Below are 19,785 nucleotides of genomic sequence, written 5' to 3' on the forward strand. Positions count from 1 at the left end.
GAAGGAGAAGCAGGAAGAAGGAACAGGATGAGAGGGGAGGTGTGTGACCGACTCTGCAAAGGTGGAGAGCACAGGAGGGTTTTGATCAGGGTGTGACATGACTGATCCCCTGGCTCTGTGTGGACAGGGCCAGGGGAGGCACCCCCCACTGCTCCCCAAGACAGCCAGGCCTGGGCTCACCCTGCTCAGTAGCCCCAAACAGGGGGTGTAGCAATTGTTTCATCATTGGACCTTCCTGCTGGCCTGTTCAGGATGTCCTGTTGGTCTTCATAACTGAAGGAGCTATGGGGCTTTGAGAAACACTTTGAGGGGTTTTCTGCTCCGCTGGTCAGCAAGGGCCCAGGGACATATGAGGCCCTTCACCTTTCCTGGCCCTGGATTGGATCGATGCATTACATGACCAAAGGCAATCAGAGACCCCAGGACCTCAGAAACTGACTCAGAACAGTTACCTGGGCCCTGAGGCCTGGGCACCTGCCACATGTGAGTTCTCTGATCTCTGACCCTCAATTATTTGGCTTTTCTGGACACCAGCCTCAGAAAAGGGAAGGCTGTTTCCAAATGGGAGCCTGGCTGGAAGTCTGGACTGATGTGGACTAGCTCTGGTGAAGGTTAGGCTTTTCTAGTATTGGAAGATGTCTCCTTTGGGTACGTCCTTTGTGCCCTCGCTGCCTCCAGGCAGTCTCCCGAGATTTCTCACTACCCTACCTGGTCTCCTCATCCTCATGCATTTGTTTTTTCAACAATACGACCTTTATTTTCATGAGGTGATTTTTTTCGAGTTTTCCCTGCATCTTCCTTGCTGGGTAAGGGTTTTCTCTAGTCACAGGATGCACAGGCTACTCCTCGTTGTGATGCATGGATTCTAGGGAGCGAGGGCTTCAGTAGTTGCAGCACACGGGTTTAGTTGCTCCAAGGCATGTGGAATCTTCCTGACCAGGGCTTGGACCCATGTCCCCCACACTGGCAGGCGGATTCTTATCCACTGGGCCACCAGAGAAGTCCCCATCCTCATGCGTTTGATTTGTCAACACTTTCCCAGTGAAATACTCGCTCTTCAAACTTACTCTTCAGTTTCTCAAAGGCAGGACCTGTGCCTCTTCACACCTGGGTCCCCACATAGTACGTGGGTGCTACTTTCTCATAGTAGGTGCTTTAAGGCTAACTGCCAGAGGAATTCATCCACCTCCCTGTCTACCTGATACTTCCTTTCTGAAGTCCCAAAGCCACATCATACTCATCGCAGAGGAACTGCAGCCTCTGGAGACTTTTCTCCCAAACCTTTCCCTCCTCCCCCGGCCCCCATGACATAAACTCCATCTTCATTAACAACACCATCTGCCAGTCCCTGGAGTCCAGAGACCAGGCCTTCATACCTGACTCCTCGCTTTCTCTATCCCTGCAGTTCATCTCTGGATAGGCTCTCAGGTCGTCCTGTCCAGTGGGACTGATTCTGTTTCTCCATCTCTCTTGTGCCTTGGAAACCCCAAGCCACATCTCGCTGCATGGCTGGGATAATAATCTTTGTCTTTGAGCTCCCATCTCACCCCACCCTTATGACCCATTCTCCACACAGCAGCCAGCAAGATCTTCCTTTTTTGCTTTTACAACCAGACTTTATTTTTCAGTTTTAGATTTATAAAATAATTGGGATGATAGTACAGAAATTGGGCTAGTAATACATATACCCAGTTTCCCTGATTGTTAACATTTAATATGAGGATGGTATGTGACAACGAATGAACGGATATTGATACATCATCACTAACTAAAGTCCATCTTTATTCAGATTTCCTTGGTTTTCCCCCCCACCCCCTAATATGCTCTTTCTGCTCTGGGACACCCTCCAGGAGACCATGTTACATTTAACTGCTGTGTCTGCTTAGGCTCCTCTTGGCTGTGACAGTTTCACACTTTTCTTGTTTTTCGTGATCTTGACAGTGTCCTTTGGGATTTGTCTGCTGTTTTTCTCACGATCAGACTGTGAGCGGGGGCACGTTGGAAGGCAGACCGTGTGCCACAGAGGCTAAGTGCCATTGTCGTCACCTCAAGTCAGACGTAATATTATCGATGTGCCATCATCTCTCTATTGACTTTGGACACCTGCCTTGGCATTCACACTCCTCAGGCATCTCCACTGCGAAGTTACTCTTTACCCTTTTCCATGCGATTCTCTCTGGCAGGAAGTCTCTATGTGCAGCCTACACCTAAGGAGTCATGGAGATTATTAAAACTCTAAATCAGGGACTTCCCTAGTGGTCCAGTGGTTAGGACTCTGAGCTTCCACCCCAGAGGGCACAGGTTCAATCCCTGGTCGGGGAACTAAGATCCCATATGCCATGAGGTGCAGCAAAAAAAAAAAAAAAAAAAAAAAAAACTCTAAATCAGATCCTCTCACTCCTCTGGTTCAAACCCTGCAGTGACCTCCCCTGCCCTTGGAATAAAGCTGGCCTTTCTGATCTGGGGTCTCCTAGCCATGCTCCCCTCCCCAGACCTCATGTCTGCCATTCCCTCCCCCAGCTTACCACACCAGCCACAATGGCCTCTGTCTTTCCCTAAAGCATGCCAACTCTGTCCCCACCTGTGAGCCCAGGCAAAGATCTTCCCTCTGCCTGCACCCCTTCCCCTTACTCCTCCTCTCCTGGCCTCCCCCTTCTCATTCAGGACTCTCTCAGCTCACATTCACCCAAATCCTTGGGGAGACCCCAAACGCCTGGGTCGGGCTCACCAGGCCTTCCAACTGTCACGTTTTTGATTTCTTGCTGGCAGCTTGAAACCAACCACAGTGAGAGTATTTACACCACAAAGAGCAGCAGGTGCTACGGTTTAGGGCTTTTTCCCTCCCTGATAGCTGACTACTCAACATTGACTTGGACAGCATGACCGACCCTAACCCGAGGAGGTGAATGGCAGAGTGGTCTGTCTTGATGATGATCAAGCCAGAGAAAGGAACAGCAAGAAAATAATTCCCAAGAAGTCGTTGCTGCAGACCTGCCTGCCCACGGGAGCTCGATCTGAGATGGTTCCAGCTGGTGGTGCCTTAAGAGCCAGGCAGAAGCAGCACAGGTCTCCCCCAGAGGACAGCTCATTCAGTCTAGGCCACAGAGAATCCCCCAAATAACTGTCCAAGGGCAACGAACATCGTGTGGCTGAAGAAAACCTAGCTCACAAGGAAACAGAGCACTATGAGCGAAAGCCGGCAGAAGCAGACTCACAGAAACCTGGGGGACTGGATCATCCAGATTCTAAGACACTCATGCTTATTGACTTGATTAAAATTCCCTGGAGGCTCAGATGGTAAAGAATCTGCCTGCAAGGTGGGAGACCTGGGTTCGATCCCTAGGTCAGGAAGATCCCCTGGAGAAGGAACTTGCAGCCCACTCAAGTATTCCTGCCTGAAGAATCTCATGGACCAACGAGCCTGGAGGTTAGAGTCCAAGGGGTCACAAACAGACACGACTGAGTGACTAGCACACACACACAAATCATCAGCAAGCTTGAAAATGTTTACAGGGATCAACAGAAAGCTATGAAAAGCAGCCTAGGAGATTTGTTAACAAAACAACTGGTAGAAATTTAATAAATAATAAACACCATCATATTTGACGGAAGACTGGACACAGCAGAAGGATTAGTGAGATATTAGGAGAAATCCATAACTACAACACGGAGAGAAAAATATAGGAAGTACCAGAAAGAGAAAAACGAGAACAGGAGGATTTATTAGTTATACCTTTGTTTGGAGTTTTAGAGAAGCAAGAGAGAGTGGGGTGGGAAACCATTGTAAGACAGAATGGCTCAGGGCACTTCCCTGGCGGTCCTATGGTTAAGGGGGCTTCTCAGGTGGCGCTAGTGGTAAAGAACCCTCCTGCCAGTGCAGGAGACTGAGAGATGTGAGTTCAATCCTGGGGTCAGGAAGAACCCCTTGAAGGAGGGCATGGCAACCCACTCCAGTATTCTTGCTCGGAGAATCCCATAGACAGAAGAGCCTGGAGCACAACAGTCCATGGGGTTGCAAAGAGCTGGACACGACTGAAGCGACTTAGCACATACTAGGATCCCTCATGCCTCACAGTATCGCCAAAAAAAAAAGAGAGTGGCTAGGAATTATCTAGGACTGATAGAGATGTCAACAGAATTGAAGAGGCCAAATATTTGTTGAATGAGTGACCAAGTGGATGAAAGATTCCGTGATAAGTGTGCCCTGCCCCCTCCCTCCCCTCAAATGTGAGCTGCATGCAGGAGGGGAGAGGGAGCCCCCCCACTCCTCTCCCAGGCCCCCCACGTTCCTCTCCCAGGCTTGCACACAGCAGGAGCTGGGCCACGTCATTGAAAGCCCGTCAGCCTGCTGCCAGCTCCTGGTGCCAGATGTCCTTCACCCACTGTTCAGCCTTTGTCATCTCGCCTCGCCTCCCTCGTTATCTGTGTGGTTTAAAATAGACAGGCCGGAGGAGGAATGTTACCCAGCTACTGAGCTGTGACCAGCCCAGCCTGCAACCCCGGAGAGTCTCCAGAGCTTTCCCCTCGGGGAAGAGGCATAGCTCCACCTGCTCAGCCGTCTTTCTCTCCATCGAACAAAGACAAATATTTCCAGCCCAGAAAAACCATCCCAGCCCTTCCAGCCGAGAGGAGAAGAGGAAGGAGGGTTAGAAAGGGTTTGTGTAGCTTTTTATTTCCTCTGTCAAGCCCCTGCCAGGCGTCGGGGGAACCTCAGGCCACCCAGACCAGGCTGCTGGGGGTTGACTTGTCAAGAGGCAAGGTCTGCCCATGCAAGCTTTTCTATACATATGCCTTATTTTTTTTAATCTATTTTTATTTATTAACTTATTTATTTGGCTGTGCGGGGTCTTTAGTTGTGGCTTGTAGGATCTTAGTTCCCTGACCAGTGATCGAACCCAGGCCCCCTGCATTGGGAGTGCAGAGTCTTAGTCACTGGATCACCAGGGATGATCACCCTGTGATGCCTTATTTTTACAGTCAAGGAGCTGTAGAAATTAGCCCCATTTTCCAGATGGGAAAAAGAGAAGTCTAAGAAATAAAATCATTTGCTCCTCCTGGAGATTGTACCTGGTAACCCAGATGCTCCAGTTATCCAGACCAGGCTTCAGTAGTTGTGGCTCATGGACTCAGTTGCTGAGAGGCACGTGGGATCCTCACGGACCAGGGATCGAACCAATGTCCTTTAGTTGTTTTCTTTTTTTTTTGGTGCTAGTTTACAATTGATTGGCAGGGACAGATCAAACCCAGATAGAAAAGGTTGCAGATGGCTTGCAAAAGAGAATGTAAACAGGTGCAGGTCGATTGAGCGCAAACAGAAGGCCTGGATTGCCAGATGAAGTGCTGATAGTGCTGTGATATGCAGGAAGCTTGAAAAAACTATGCAAAGTGAGACAAATCAGACAGAAAAGCATCAATACTATGTGATGCTTCTTCTATGAAATATCTGAAAGAGGCAAACTCATAGAGATAGAAGAGCGGTCCCCAGGGGTGGGGGCGATGGGGAATCGGGGAGCTGTTTAAGGGCGGACAGAGTTTCAGTTTGTGCTGATGAAAATTGGAGTTGATGATGGTGAAGGTTGTACAACAATGTGAATGTGCTTAATGCCATGGAACTGCAGATTTTAAAGTGGTTAAAATGGCAAATTTTGTGTATATTTTACTACGAAATGCAAATAGTTTTAAATGGTGGCAGCTGAACTAGTTTTGTATCTATTAATAAAGATGAATCTTAAAACAGAAATATGTTGAATAATATGCCACTTGAGTTTTTAATTTAAAAAATTCACCATCAACAATATACTAAATAAATCTGCTGTGTGAATATATGTACATATGTTAAAGATAAAAATGGTCTCGAAGAATACACCCCAAGTTGAGTTAATAGTGGTCTTTCTTGGGAGACAGGATGGGCTACAAAGTTAGACGGTCAAAGGAGCACTTAGGTTCTGGTTCATTTGTGTTTAAAGGGGGACGGTGAGGCTAGCTGAATAATATTGCTATTTAGTCGATAAGTTGTGTCTGAGTCTTTGTGACCCCATGAACCGTAGCCTGTCAGGCTCCTCTGTCCATGGGATTTCCCAGGCAAGAACACTGGAGTGTGTTGCCGTTTCCTTCTCCAGGGAAACTTCCCAACCCAGGGATTGAACCTGCATCTCCTGTGTTGGGAGGCAGATTCTTTACCGCTGAGCCACCAGGGAAGCCCCAAAGGAGCTCTTAGGTTCTGACTTATTTCTGTTTAAAGAAGGATGGTGTGGCTGGCTGAATAATACTCCCCCAAGTAAACCCACATCCTAATACTCAATATCTGTCACATTGCCTTATGAGGCCAGAAGGGCTTGGCAGGTGTGTTCAGTTGAAGCCCTTGAGATGGAGTGTCTCCTGGTCATCCAGATGAGGTCGATGTGATCACAGGCTCCTTATGAAAGGGAAGCAGGAGGGTCAGAATGAGGGAGGGGACACGACGGTGGAAACAGAGCTCTGTGCGATGCACTCTGAAAATGGAAGGTGGCCCCCAGCCAAGGAACGTGGGCAGCCACTAGAAGCTGCAGGAAGGGAAGGAAGGGGACCCCCCCTCCACCAGCCTGCAGAAGGGACCAGTTCCGCCAGCACCTTCCTCTTAGGACTTCCTGACTTCAGCCTCCTGATATCCAGAACAGTAGAAGAGTGAATTTGTGTTTAAGTTGGTGGTGGTTCGTTAAAGCAGCCAAAGGAAACGAATAGAGAGAGATTCACTTATGACTTGTTCAAAATTGTACAGAGGGAGAGGCTTGGGAGGAGAAGGCAGATTTGGGGTGCATCAGCTAAGGCAGCCCCTCCTGAAAGAAGAGAGGGAACTAGGTAGGCTTCTGGAAACCCCGAAGCTGGGAACACGAGGTCAGGAGGTGAGAGGTGACTCACGTGTGGGAGGATGTAAAGTGAGGAGCTTCTGCAGAGCCGCTTCAGGAGCTGTAAGGTGTAAGGAATAAGCTCTCATCTTCACACGCTTTCTGCCAAAGATGAGACACACAAAACTTCACAGTGATTAGAATGTTCCAGATTTAGTGCCTGAATTAACACCTTCTGCCGAGAAGAATCTCTCTTTTTTAATGCATGGGATTAAGAGGAAAAAAAAAAAGAAACTCCAACTATTTTCAGTGCTGATAGAGGAAATGGAAAGGCAGTAGTGTTTGCTGAACGGAGCTTCAAGTGCTTTTGAAATGATCCGCAGGTCAGATCATGTTATTAAACAGTCACGTTGCTTTATCTTCTTTAGTGGCATGATTTCAAAATGATAGATTCCGTGAAGTCAAATATGACCCCCCCCCCTTTTAAAAAGGAAAAAAAAAAAAAGGTGAGGAGTGGGTGGGAGGGTGGAGATGAACATAGTGACTTGAAAATGCCTTGAAAAAAATTCCAGGAAGGAAACGCAAGAGGCTGTTAACAATGGCTTTTTGTTTTGCCTCCATGTCAACTGATTTAAAATTGGATTTTTATACCATTTTATGGCTTTAAAAATTAAAAAGGGGGAGCACAATTCCTTAAGTGTAGGCTGTGCTTCCTGACTTTCTTCTCAAGAGGACTGTGGAGGCAAATGACTTCACAGGGAGACACCTGACACCCACTGGCTACTCAGGGGTGATCAAGGGCCACATGGACAGTGATCAATCAGGTCCGGTTGTCTATACCCGTTTTTTTTTTTTTTTTTTTCGGTTGTGCCGGGTCTTCACTGCTGCCCACGGCCTTTCTCTAGCTGCGACGATCGAAAGCTACTCTTTGTTGCAAACATGGGCCTCTCACTGCGGTAGCTTCTCTTGTTGCTGAGCACAGCCTCTAGGGCGTGCAGGCTTCAGTAGTTGTGGTGCAGGGACTTGGCTGCTCCATGGCGAGTGGGATCTTCCCAAATCAGGGACTGAACCAATCTCTCTTGCATTGGTAGGTGGATTCTTATCCACTGTACCGTCAGAGAAGTCAGTGTTTGTCTATACTCTTGCTACAACATGATGACAATGACCTTCTTCCCCAAAACCTGTAACTCCAGTCCAATCATGGGAAAGGCACTAGACAAATTCCTTTTCAGTGTTTTTTAAAAAAATATTTATTTGGCTGCACTAGGTCTTAGTTGTGGTATATGGGATCTTAGTTCCTTGACCAGGGATGGAAGCCGGGGCCCCTGCATTGGGAGCCACTGCACCACTAGGGAAGTCCCAAAAAACACTAGACAAATTCTTAATAGAGAACAACCTACAAAATGCCTGTCCTCCTCAAGGTCCTGAAAACCAAAGAAAGTCTGAGAAATTGCCACAACCTCAGGGCCTAAGGCGGAGAAGGCAATGGCATCCCACTCCACTACTCTTGCCTGGAAAATCCCATGGGTGGAAGAGCCTGGTAGGCTGCAGTCCATGGGGTTGCTAAGAGTTGGACACGACTGAGCGACTTCACTTTCACTTTTCACTTTCATGCATTGGAGAAGGAAATGGCAACCCACTCCAGTGTTCTTATCTGGAGAATCCCAGGGATGGCGGAGCCTGGTGGGCTGCCATCTATGGGGTCGCACAGAGTCGGACACGACTGAAGCAACTCAGCAGCAGCAGGGCCTAAGACGTAATGACTAAATCCGGCATGGTGTCCTCATTAGGATCCCGGGACAGAAAAAAGAACATTAGATATAAAAACAAAGGCCCTTGAGATGAACCTTAGTTCAAAATAAAGTATCACTATTGATTTATTAATTGTGGCAAATGTACCTTACTGGATGAGGGACAATATGGGAACTTTTTGAACTATCATTTCATTTTTTTGCCTGTAAATCTGAAACTGTTCTTTAGAAATCTATTAAAAAATTAAGAAGTTCCATTTCAACTAAGAGGAAATTCTCCTACCTATACACTCACAGAAGTATGCAAAGATGTATAGATGAGAGAGTTCATTGCATCACAGTGTATGGACAACTAGAAACCTAGAGGCCACAGCAGGTCTTCTGGAATACTATACAACCATCAGAAAGAATGTGGTGTAACTAAAATTACTAAACTTCCAACTGCAGGGTATGTCGTAAAATCCTACTTCTGCTAAATGAAATGTTATATGTGTATATGTTTGCCTAGATTTAGAAAAATTCTAGAAAGAAAAACACAGATCTGCTTATTATAGTTACCTCTAGGATAAGAGATTAGAATTTCTTTTTAACATTACAGTTTACATCTTAACTACTTGGAGTGTTTTCACAGTACACTAATATTTAAGTTTCTGAATGTTAATTTGTATATTTTTGTTGTGAAGTACTTCAAATTTACCCAAAAGAGACAGAGAAAAATAAACCCATCACCCAGTTAAGGAATGAAAGATGCAAATTTCTTTTATAACTTAAAAAAACCCCAAACCCAAACCCTATAAAGGTTCTTTTGAAAGTATCACCTTGAGAAAGTTTCAGTTTCTCCCTAGAGAGTTTGCAAGTACGTTGCCTGGAAATCTTGTCTTTCTAGTTTTACCTACATGTAAATCAACTTAAATGTCGTAACCATTGCTCATATGTTAGGTTTTTCAAACCTTGTGAGGGCTGGAAGTGAAATTTAGAGCCGAATTAATTTCTTGGGGCATGAACTTCATATTCTTGACATCGTCAAGCTTACTGCAGTATATATATACACAAAACAGACTGTTTATTGCCTCTGTGGCTTAGTTGCAGGGTCAAGGAAAGATGGGCCAAAATATCGAACACTTTCTGTAGGCCATTTTGGTGAGGAAAACAAAGTTCTGGAATTTGAAAACATTTAGAGTCCTCTCCAGGGACAAGCTGTGAAACTGTTCTTCAGGGGAGCAAAAGTTAAGTCATCTTACCCATGATCTTCCCTGTGGAATGGATTCGTTGAGCAGAAGGGGAAGGTTGAACAGCAGAGTGAATAGCTTTATTGCCTCTTTTAAAAAAAATTAATCTATTTTTGGCTGCGCAGGGCTTTCTCCAGTTGCACTGAGCAGACGCTGCTCTTCGTCAGGTGTGCGGGCTCCTCACTGCGGCGGCTTCTCTCGTGCTGAAGCACAAGCTCTAGGCTTGCAGACTTCAGTAATGGTGGCACACAGGCTTAGTGGCTCCGCGGCAGGAGGAGTCTTCTAGACCAGGGATCAACCTGTGTCCCCTGCATTGGCAGGCAGACTCTTCTCCACTGGGCCATCAGGGAAGTCTGCTTCTTGATTTAATTCGAAATAATGGTGCAGAACAGAATAGTTTCTAGTGAGAGGTACAAAAAGCAAAGCCAATTTTTTAAAAAAAAAACTCTTTAAAACAGTGAGAAGAGTAAAATTTCAGCAACACTAAAGTAGGGAGTTGAAAGGAGATCAGACTGTAAAAACTGGAGTATGAGTCAACACATTTTTAATTCTTGTGGGTTGGCTTAGCATAGAAGTCTGGGGTTTGAGAAATTTATTATGTCTTTGGTGATTATTTTGGTCTTTGCACTGATGTTCAATGAAGGTTTTTCTGAGGTGGTCAGTAGCTGCTAAAAGGAACCTGCATCAGTTTTCTCTTTTTTTGTTAAAAAACAAAAAACTACAAGCAAGTTGTCACCTTAACATAACTCTCATACAAGAAAAATTTTAATCTATTGTCCTATCCACCAATTAAAAAGACTTTCTAGTCTTTGTTTATATACAAGCATGACTTGTTCGTAGTTATAATCACAATATGTGATTATATTTTGCCTTTGTACCTTGATATTAACTCCTATTGGTTTTTCCATGTTTTTGATAGTCTGCTTCTTATTTGCATGGCTATTAAATATACCATGTCAGATTTACAACCCAGACTTATCCATTCTCTTAATGTTGATCATTTTAAGTTTCATAATGTTTGTGTGTGTGTGCATGCTCAGTCACTCGGTCACATCTGACTCTTTGTGACTCCACGAACTGTAGCCCACCAGGCTCCCCTCTCCATGCAATTTTCCAGGCAAGAATACTAGAGCAGGTTGCCATTTCCTACTCCAGAAGTCATCATAATATGGTCCTTTATTCATCCTTATTTCTTATGACCACTCTATAGGTGCAGCATTAGTTATCTCTTACTGCAGAACAAATTACAGCAGAACTTAGCAGTTTAACAACAAACAGCTATTATCTCTCATAGTCTCTGAGGGTCAGGAGCCTGGGAGCAGCGTAGCTGGGTGGTTCTGGCTCAGGGTCTCTCATGAGGCTACGGTCACTTGATGTTCAGCTGAGGATGGTTTTGGTAGTGTGTGTACCATCATGTGTACGAATTCTGTTTTTTTTTTTAAGATTTGTTTTATTTATTTTTGGCTGTTGTGGGTCTTCGGTGCTGCACGCAGGCTTTCTCTAGTTGCAGTCTGCAGGCTTCTCATTGCGATGGCTTCTCTTGCTGTGGAGCACAGGCTCTAGGCGCGCAGGCTTCAGTAACTGCAGTGTGTAGGCTCAGTAGTTGCAGATCTCAGGCTCTAGAGCACTGGCTCAGCAGTGTGGTGCATGGGCTCAGATGCTCTGTAGCAAGTGGGATCCTCCTGGACCAGGGATTGAATCCGTGTCCCTTGCATTGGCCCAGCCTTAACCACTGGACCACCAGGGAAGCCCCATCATGTGTCCCTCTTGAATGTCCTCCTGATATGACAGCTGGCTCACCCCAGAGTTCATCAGGTGAAAGAGGAGTGTGAAATAGAAGCCTAATCCTGGAAGTGATGCCCATCACTGCCTTATTCCCCCGATCACACAGCCCAGCTCTGTTAGCAGACAACAGAGCACTATTCACAGGTGTGCATATCCGGAGGCTGGCTACCCCAGGCACCTTTCCGATATCTAACAGCCATCTGTCTCCCATTCCTTTCATCATTTTCAAGTTCTCAGTCTCAAAATTAGCCACATCCTTTACATACAGAAACATTCATTTCTCTACTCATCCAGGACCTCTTTGCATCTTACTTCCTGGCTTGTAGAGATAAAGTTATCTTTTTAGATAATAGTCGGTTTCTGGAACTTTTTAGACACTCCTACATCTGACCTGCACTGGGTGAAAGATGAGGTGATGCAAATCTTGCAGAGATCACTTTTTTTGGCACAAGATTTTTTTTTTTTAAGAAAAGCAAAGCCAACAAAGAGTCTGGAATGGCTGTTTATATACTGAAAAAAAGAAGAAAAGAAAAAACCCTCCAGAAAATGAGTTTGACATGGATGCAGAGAAATTGGAATCCTTGTGTGTGACTGGTGGAAATGTGAAATGGTGCAGTTGCTATATACACCAATATATGTTGTTAAACAATATGGTGGCTCCCCCACAAGATAAAAATACCGTATAGTCCAGAAATTCTACTTCTGGGTGTACATCCAAAAGGACTGAAATGAAGGACTCGAACAGATAACTGTATACCAGTGTTCATAGTGGCATTATTCACAACAGAAAAGGTAAAAACAGCCCAAATATCCATTGACAGATAAACAAAATGTGGTCGGTACACACAATGGAATATTATTCATCCTTTAAAAGGAATGAAATTCTGACACATGCTACAACAAGGATGAACCCTGAAGACATTATTTGAAGTAAAATAAGGTCACAAAAGGACACATTTTTTTTTAAGTCCTTGAATTTGTTACAATATGGCCTCTGTTTTATGTTTTGGTGTTTATTTGGCCAAGAGGCATGTGGGATCCTAGCTTCCCCGAGCAGGGATCGAACCTGCACCCCCTACATTGGAAGGAAGAAGTCTTAACCACTGGACCACCAGGGAAGACAAAATGACAAGTATTAGGTGATTCCATTTATGTGAGGCCTCTGCAGCTGCTGCTAAGTCGCTTTAGTTGTGTCCAGCTCTCTGCGACCCCATATACGGCAGCCCACCAGGCTCCCCCATCCCTGGGATTCTCCAGGCAAGAACACTGGAGTGGGTTTCCATTTCCTTCTCCAATGCATGAAAGTGAAAAGTGAGAGTGAAGTCGCTCAGTCGTGTCCGACTTGTAGCAACCCCATTGACTGCAGCCCACCAGGCTCCTCTGCCCATGGGATTTTCCAGGCAAGAGTACTGGAGTGGGTTGCCATTGCCTTCTTTGGTAAGACCTCTAGTAGAGTCAAATTCATAGAGACAGAAAATAGAATAATGGTTTCCAGAGGGTGAAGGGGGAAATTGGAATTACTGCTTCACGGGTACAGAGTTTCACTTATGGGGACGGATGGTGGCAATGGTCACACAACAATGTGAATGTCCTTGATGCCACTGAACTGTGCACTTAAAATATTCAAAATGGTAAATTTTACATATATTTGATCACAATAAAACAAGCACTACCGGTACAACGATTTTGGAAAGCAAGTTAGCAACATCCCATAATGTTGAAAATGTGAATACCCTATGACCCCAACAACAGAAGAAAGGAGTTTAAAAACTGTTATGTATGTATACAATGGCACACCATACAGCTATGGAAAACATGTTTCAAACTATATGAACCAGCAAGGATGTGTGTGTGCTCAGTCACGTCCGATTCTTTGTGACCCCATGGATTGTAGCATGCTAGGCTTTTCTGTCTGTGGGTGGTGGTTTTTTTTTTTTTTTTAAGGCAAGAATACTGGAATGGGTTGCCATTTCCTCCTCCAGGGGATCTTCACGACCCAGAGATCAAACCTACCTCTTCTGCGTCTCTTGCAGTGCAGGTGGGTTTTTTTTTTTTTTTTTTTTTTTAAACCGCTAAGCCACCTGGGAAGCCTGAATCAAGGATACATCTTAGAAACTCACTGTTGGGAATTCCGTGGTGGTCCAGAGGTTAGGACTCCATGCTTTCATTGCTGTGGGCCTGGAGCTTGATTCCTGGTTAGGGAACTAAGATCCCACAACCATCCAGTGTGACCAAACAAACAAACAAACAAAAAAACTGAAAAGCAAAAAACTCACCACTGATCCTAAAAAGCAAGTAGTGGAAAGATCTGTGTGTGTATGTATGGGTGCTGTGCTGCGCTGGGCTAAGTCGCTTCAGTCGTGTCCGACTCTTTGCAGCCCAATGGGCTAGAGCCTGGCAGGTTTCTCTGTGGAATTCTCCAAGGAAGAATACTGGAGTGGGTTGCCATGCCCTCCTCCAGGGGATCTTCCTGAGCCAGGGATCGAACCCACACCTCTTATGGCTCCTGCCCTGGCAGGTGGGTTCTTTACCACTAGCGCCACCTGGGAAGCCCCTTATATATGCATATATACATATCATGTGTATGTTTTAAAATTAAGATTATGGATATACACATGTAAGGTAAAATAAATAGGACAGTAGCTATCTTCTAGAGAGGGAGAAAGGATATTAGGGGCTTTAACTGTGCCTGTGATGTTTAGTCCTTAACTTGGTGAGTTACATGAGGGTTTGTTATATTTTCTCTCTCCCTCTTCTTCTTTTTTGTGGGGGGACTGAAATAGTCGATTAAATAAACCCCACAAGGGAGCAAAAAATAAGAGAAAAATCCCCAAACCAAGAAAACACAAATCTCAAATCAAAATAACTTTCTACATCCTCCACCTTCCTAACACACCCAAATAACACCAACCTTAAATATAATTTAAAAAAAATACTGCTCTCTATTTTTATATCTTCCTTACACTCACCAAAGCAGGGACTTTGTCCAAAATGAGTTTTTCTCCCCACTTCTTGATGACTAGTACTTAGGTCATGTTGGCTATTTAGATATTAGTAGATGGCGGTGACGACGGCGGTGACACCAGGAGGAGCAACACGTCCCGAGGAGCAGGGCTGCTCCACCCGCTGCCTTAGGGAATCATTCCTCTGCTGCCCATACATAGCTGGCAGCATGTGCTATGGACACGGTGTCATCAGGTCCAGATTTTCTTCCAGCTTCTCAAACTGGAAAATATCTATCTGTAATTCTCTTTACTTCCATCAGAGAGAAAGACTTCTAACCTCAAGGCTAGAAGACCGTGACCTCCACCTAGTTAAACCTTATATATTTTTCTTTTTTCATCAGATGGTGGGGAAGTATGCCTTCCGAACCATTTCCCCATGTTATGTAACAGGAGATCCATTTCTAGGCAGTGACAATGCTCCTATTGAGACAGAAGCCCTGGCACCTACATACATTGCCCTTGATTCGCCAGTGCAAAATCTTAGTTAACCCAGAAATACTACAGGCAGGCGTAAGTTTGCAGAGAAACCCCAACCTCAGTTTAACACAAAGGGGGTGGAGGAGATGTACCAGCTCACCCACGCATTTAAATCAACAGGTTTGACACCAATGCCAGGATCTTCTTATGTTTCTTTTCTTCTCTCAACCACTTTTAAGAGCAATGAGAAGTTTTTAGAGCAGCAGAAAACAAGACCTTTCTGTGGTTTGCTCTGTTTGACAAAGGAAGTGGTGTGTGACTCGACTAGGTCAGTGGCAGAAAGCAGGTTTGAGAAGGTTTATAAGGACCAGGCAGGGCTGAACTGTGAACCTGGTTTGGACTAAGCATTCTAGGGACTATTGTATACAGGTATGCCATTCAGGACCAGGTTTGTTCTTGGTGTGCCTTGGATGAGTCACTTTATCCCTCTATGTTCTGGAGTGCTCTGACCTCCAACCTTGTTCTAACCTTCTGTGGGGAATTTGAGAAACTTCTGGACATCATCTTAAGCCTCATGGGTAAGAATTTCCTGGAAGTACAGCTACTATTCTCACTTTGGCAGGTTTATACTTTTCCTGGAGAGAAAAGGGAAAATAATGAAACTAAACTGAGTGCCTACTCTGGTTATAAACTTTACTTTCTCCATCCCCTTCTTCTTTATTATGGTCTTTCTTAAAGCCACCTTTCTGGACAAGCTCAAAGGAAGAAAACAATCGAAGGCTCTTTTCAAACTCAGTAAAAATCTTTTGTTTAGAGATAGTATGAAATGCTTCCTCTAGTTTTACTCATCTGCCACTAATCTGTGCCCTTAGTCACAGGGGCTAGGAGGAAAGAGAATGGTCACTGGAGCCCAGTCTAATGTATGGGCAGACAACTCAGACCTTATGCTCTATGGATGGGGGAGCAGAAACATCAGCCTCATGCACAAAGCTCATTAGTCAGCCAACAAGTGTTTACTGAATGTCTGGACTGTGCTCAGTGCTGAGTTATGCACCGAGGTCAGTGTGGTAGGATGCCAGCGTGGCCGATGCCAGTCTGGGAGGCAGGAGATCTGCCAATCACTTGATTTTGAAAGAAGACAACTTCCTCCTCCAAGGGCCTCAGTTTCCTTATGTGTAAAATTAGGAGGCTGTTGTGGTTATCCTCAGATGTTGGTTTCTTCCAGCTAGAACCGTGGAAGATTCCAAAGCAGGATAACAAGTTCCCAGAATTCCTGGACCTTGAGACGCTTCTAGGGATGGGGAGACTGCACAATGGCACCGGCAATAATATCTCTGAAAGAGCACAGCTTGGCACACCTAAATGTCCAGGTGCCTTCCTCTGAGTTGAGGCAAACGGCAATAATGTGGGTCCCTGCTCTGATGCTCCAGTCATACTGGCTTTCTGCTCTTCCTTGACTGTAGCAAGCTAGAACTGACTCGGGGCTTTCATACATGCTGGTCTTGCAGCCTTGGGCTTCCTAAAGGAATGGTGGGTGGTTCTGCCCTTCTCACCCTTCAGATCTCCTCAGATGTCATCCTCTCTGAGAGGACCACCTTTCATTACTCTCTTTAAAGGTATCCCCATTACTCTCTTTAGTTCAACATTCATTTCCTTCTTTGCACGCTCCCAATCTGTAATCATTTCGTTTATTTTTGGTTTGCCTCCCAGTCTGTTAGCTCCATGTAAGCAGGGGTCTTTTTTATTTTATTCAGAACTATATACCAAATTAGAGCCAGACATCCTAGAATGTGAGTCAAGTGGGCCCTAGAAATCATCACTACGAACAAAGCTAGTGGAAGTGGATGGAATTCCAGTTGAGCTATTTCAAATCCTGGAGGATGATGCTGTGAAAGTGCTGCATTCAATATGCCAGCACATGTGGAAAACTCAGCAGTGGCCACTCGACTGGAAAAGGTCAGTTTTCATTCCACTCCCAAAGAAAGGCAATGCCAAAGAATGCTCAAACTACCACACAATTGCACTCCTCTCACACGCTAGTAAAGTAATGCTCAAAATTCTCCAAGCCAGGCTTCAGTAGTACATGAACTGTGAACTTCCTGATGCTCAAGCTGGTTTTAGAAAAGGCAGAGGAACCAGAGATCAAATTGCCAACATCCACTGAATCATGGAAAAAGCAAGAGAGTTCCAGGAAAACATCTATTTCTGCTCTATTGACAATGCCAAAGCCTTTGACTGTGTGGATCACAATAAACTGTGGAAAATTCTGAAAGAGATGGGAATACCAGACCACCTGACCTGCCTCTTGAGAAACCTGTATGCAGGTCAGGAAGCAACAGTTAGAACTGGACATGGAACAACAGACTGGTTCCAATTAGGAAAAGGAGTACGTCAAGGCTGTATATTGTCACTCTGCTTATTTAACTTATATGCTGAGTACATCATGAGAAATGCTGGGCTGGAAGAAGCACAAGCTGGAATCAAGATTGCCAGGAGAAATATCAATAACCTCAGATATGCAGATGACACCACCCTTATGGCAGAAAGTGAAGAGGAACTAAAAAGCCTCTTGAAAGTGAAAGTGGAAGAGGAGAGTGAAAAAGTTGGCTTAAAGCTCAACATTCAGAAAACGAAGATCATGGCATCTGGTCCCATCACTTCATGGCAAATAGATGGGGAAACAGTGGAAACAGTGTCAGACTTTATTTTGGGGGGCTCCAAAATCACTGCAGATAGTGATTGCAGCAATGAAAGTAAAAGACCCTTACTCCTTGGAAGGACAGTTATGACCAACCTAGATAGCATATTAAAAATGAGAGACATTACTTTGCCAACAAAGGTCCGTCTAGTTAAGGCTATGGTTTTTCCAGGGGTCATGTATGGATGTGAGAGTTGGACTGTGAAGAAATCTGAGCACCGAAGAATTGATGCTTTTGAACTGTGGTGTTGGAGAAGACTCTTGAAAGTCCCTTGGACTGCAAGATCAGCCCTGGGATTTCTTTGGAGGGAATGATGCTGAAGCTGAAACTCCAGCACTTTGGCCACCTCATGAGAAGAGTTGACCCATTGGAAAAGACTCTGATGCTGGGAGGGATTGGGGGCAGGAGGAGAAGGGGATGACAGAGGATGAGATGGCTGGATGGCATCACTGACTCGATGGACATGAGTTTGAGTGAACTCCGGTAGTTGGTGATGGACAGGGAGGCCTGGCGTGCTGCGATTCATGGGGTCGCAAAGAGTGGGACACGACTGAGCAACTGAACTGATATACCCAATTCCTAGTCCACATAGTCGGTCTCAATTTTGTCAAATGAATGACTTGGCAGTTTCACAATTACGAAAAACCAAAGGCATCTAAAGTTGTTTTCCCATAAATCCCCTTCTTTGGGGTTCCCCCGGTCAGGCTGGGCTTAGGCTGTACGAACTTCCGTCCTACTGCCCGCTTTTTTCAGATCTAGGCATTTCTTTTCCTTGAGGAAAAGGCTCTTCTGACATCATGGCGCACCCTCCTGATGTCATGCTGCAGTGACATCATTATTGCTGACCACTGCGTCCCAAGCCTAGCTCCAGGTCCCTTCCCTTAGAAGCCCCCAACCTTCCCAGAGACAACCCCAGCCCCTAACACTCTTCCTGCCAAGTGCCCATACAGCGACGTCATGTCCGCCCGCCCGCGAGGCGATGACGTCAGGGCCCACGGCTGGCGTCACGTGCCCCCCCCCGCTGGGGGCGGGCCTTGAGGGCGGTGCTTCCGGTCCGCGAACCCTGGCGGCCAGAGCTGCGGCGGCGGCGGCGGCAGCGGCCGAGACGGGACGATGGCGGGCGCTGCGAGCGAAGCTCGGTTCGCCGGGTTGTCGCTGGTGCAGCTCAACGAGCTGTTGGAGGACGAGGGGCAGCTGACAGAGATGGTGCAGAAGATGGAGGAGGTGAGCCGAGCGGCGACGGCGGGGCCTCGAGGGGGGCGCGCGGGGCCGGGGGCCCGCGGCGGGCTGGAGGTAGCCCGAGGCGGAGACGGTCGCGGTGCTTCATGTTGGGTTGAGGAGACTGGGACGAGAAACTGGGGAAGGGTCTTGAGGTGGGGTTGGGGATGAGGGGACCGAGGCTGGGGCGGAGCTGGGAAAAGCGTCTTGGGTGGACAGAGCTTGCGGGGGCTGGAGGGGTCCTGAGGCGGAGTGGAACGCGGATTAGGGAGCCTGGAAGGGGCATTCGGGATCGTGGAGGGCTGTGGCCGAGTTTGGCGAGGCGAGGAGGGAACTGAGGGACCGAGACTTGGTTGGAATGGGTCGAGGAGACGGTAGTCGAGGATTGGGGATGCCTGAGACCGGACTGAGGGGTTGAGGGTTAGGTCTGGGCAGGGGTTGAGGTTGAGGGAAGGGTTGACGGGTACAGGGAAATAGTTCCTGGGATCTGAGGATAGGCTTTGAGGGGCTGAGTGGATTAGCTAGATAGGAATCATAGGAAAGGATCGGAGGTTCCAAGATGGATTTGGGGGCAGTGTCTGTAGCTAAATCTGAGAGGTGGTTCTGAGATGGGCCTTAGGGGTGGGGAGGGGTCTCCAAGGCTGGGAGACACGAGGCAGCGGACTTAACCTAGGTTAAGATCTGATTTGGCCGTTTATCTGAGAGGTCCTTAGGGTCAGAGGGCCTGTTCCGGGTCTGACTTCATTTGGAAGGCGTCTTGCCAGTGTTGTCCCAGGGGGCTCACTCCGGTCTTGTGGGTTGGCAGAAGGATGCCATGCCCCGCTCCGTAGAAGAAGGGAATGTGGTAATTCTAGTAT

The 19,785-nt window shown here is 46.3% G+C and overlaps 1 protein-coding gene and 1 non-coding gene across 2 annotated transcripts in view; both read left to right on the forward strand.

Moving 5' to 3' along the window:
• The first annotated feature begins 2,249 nt into the window (after positions 1-2,249).
• TRNAG-UCC lies at positions 2,250-2,322 on the forward strand. The gene has a single exon. It is a non-coding gene; the product is annotated as a tRNA-Gly (tRNA).
• Positions 2,323-18,752: 16,430 nt separating this feature from the next.
• Positions 18,753-19,785, forward strand: part of VPS37B (VPS37B subunit of ESCRT-I) — a 30,897-nt gene continuing 29,864 nt past the window's right edge. The window contains exon 1 of the mRNA XM_040250731.1: positions 18,753-18,934. Coding sequence (XP_040106665.1) covers positions 18,824-18,934 — 111 coding nt within the window. The 5' untranslated portion in view covers positions 18,753-18,823. The remainder of the gene's footprint in view (positions 18,935-19,785) is intronic.

Source organism: Oryx dammah, unplaced genomic scaffold, assembly GCF_014754425.2.
Source record: "Oryx dammah isolate SB20612 unplaced genomic scaffold, SCBI_Odam_1.1 HiC_scaffold_12, whole genome shotgun sequence".
NCBI classification, from domain to species: domain Eukaryota; kingdom Metazoa; phylum Chordata; class Mammalia; order Artiodactyla; family Bovidae; genus Oryx; species Oryx dammah.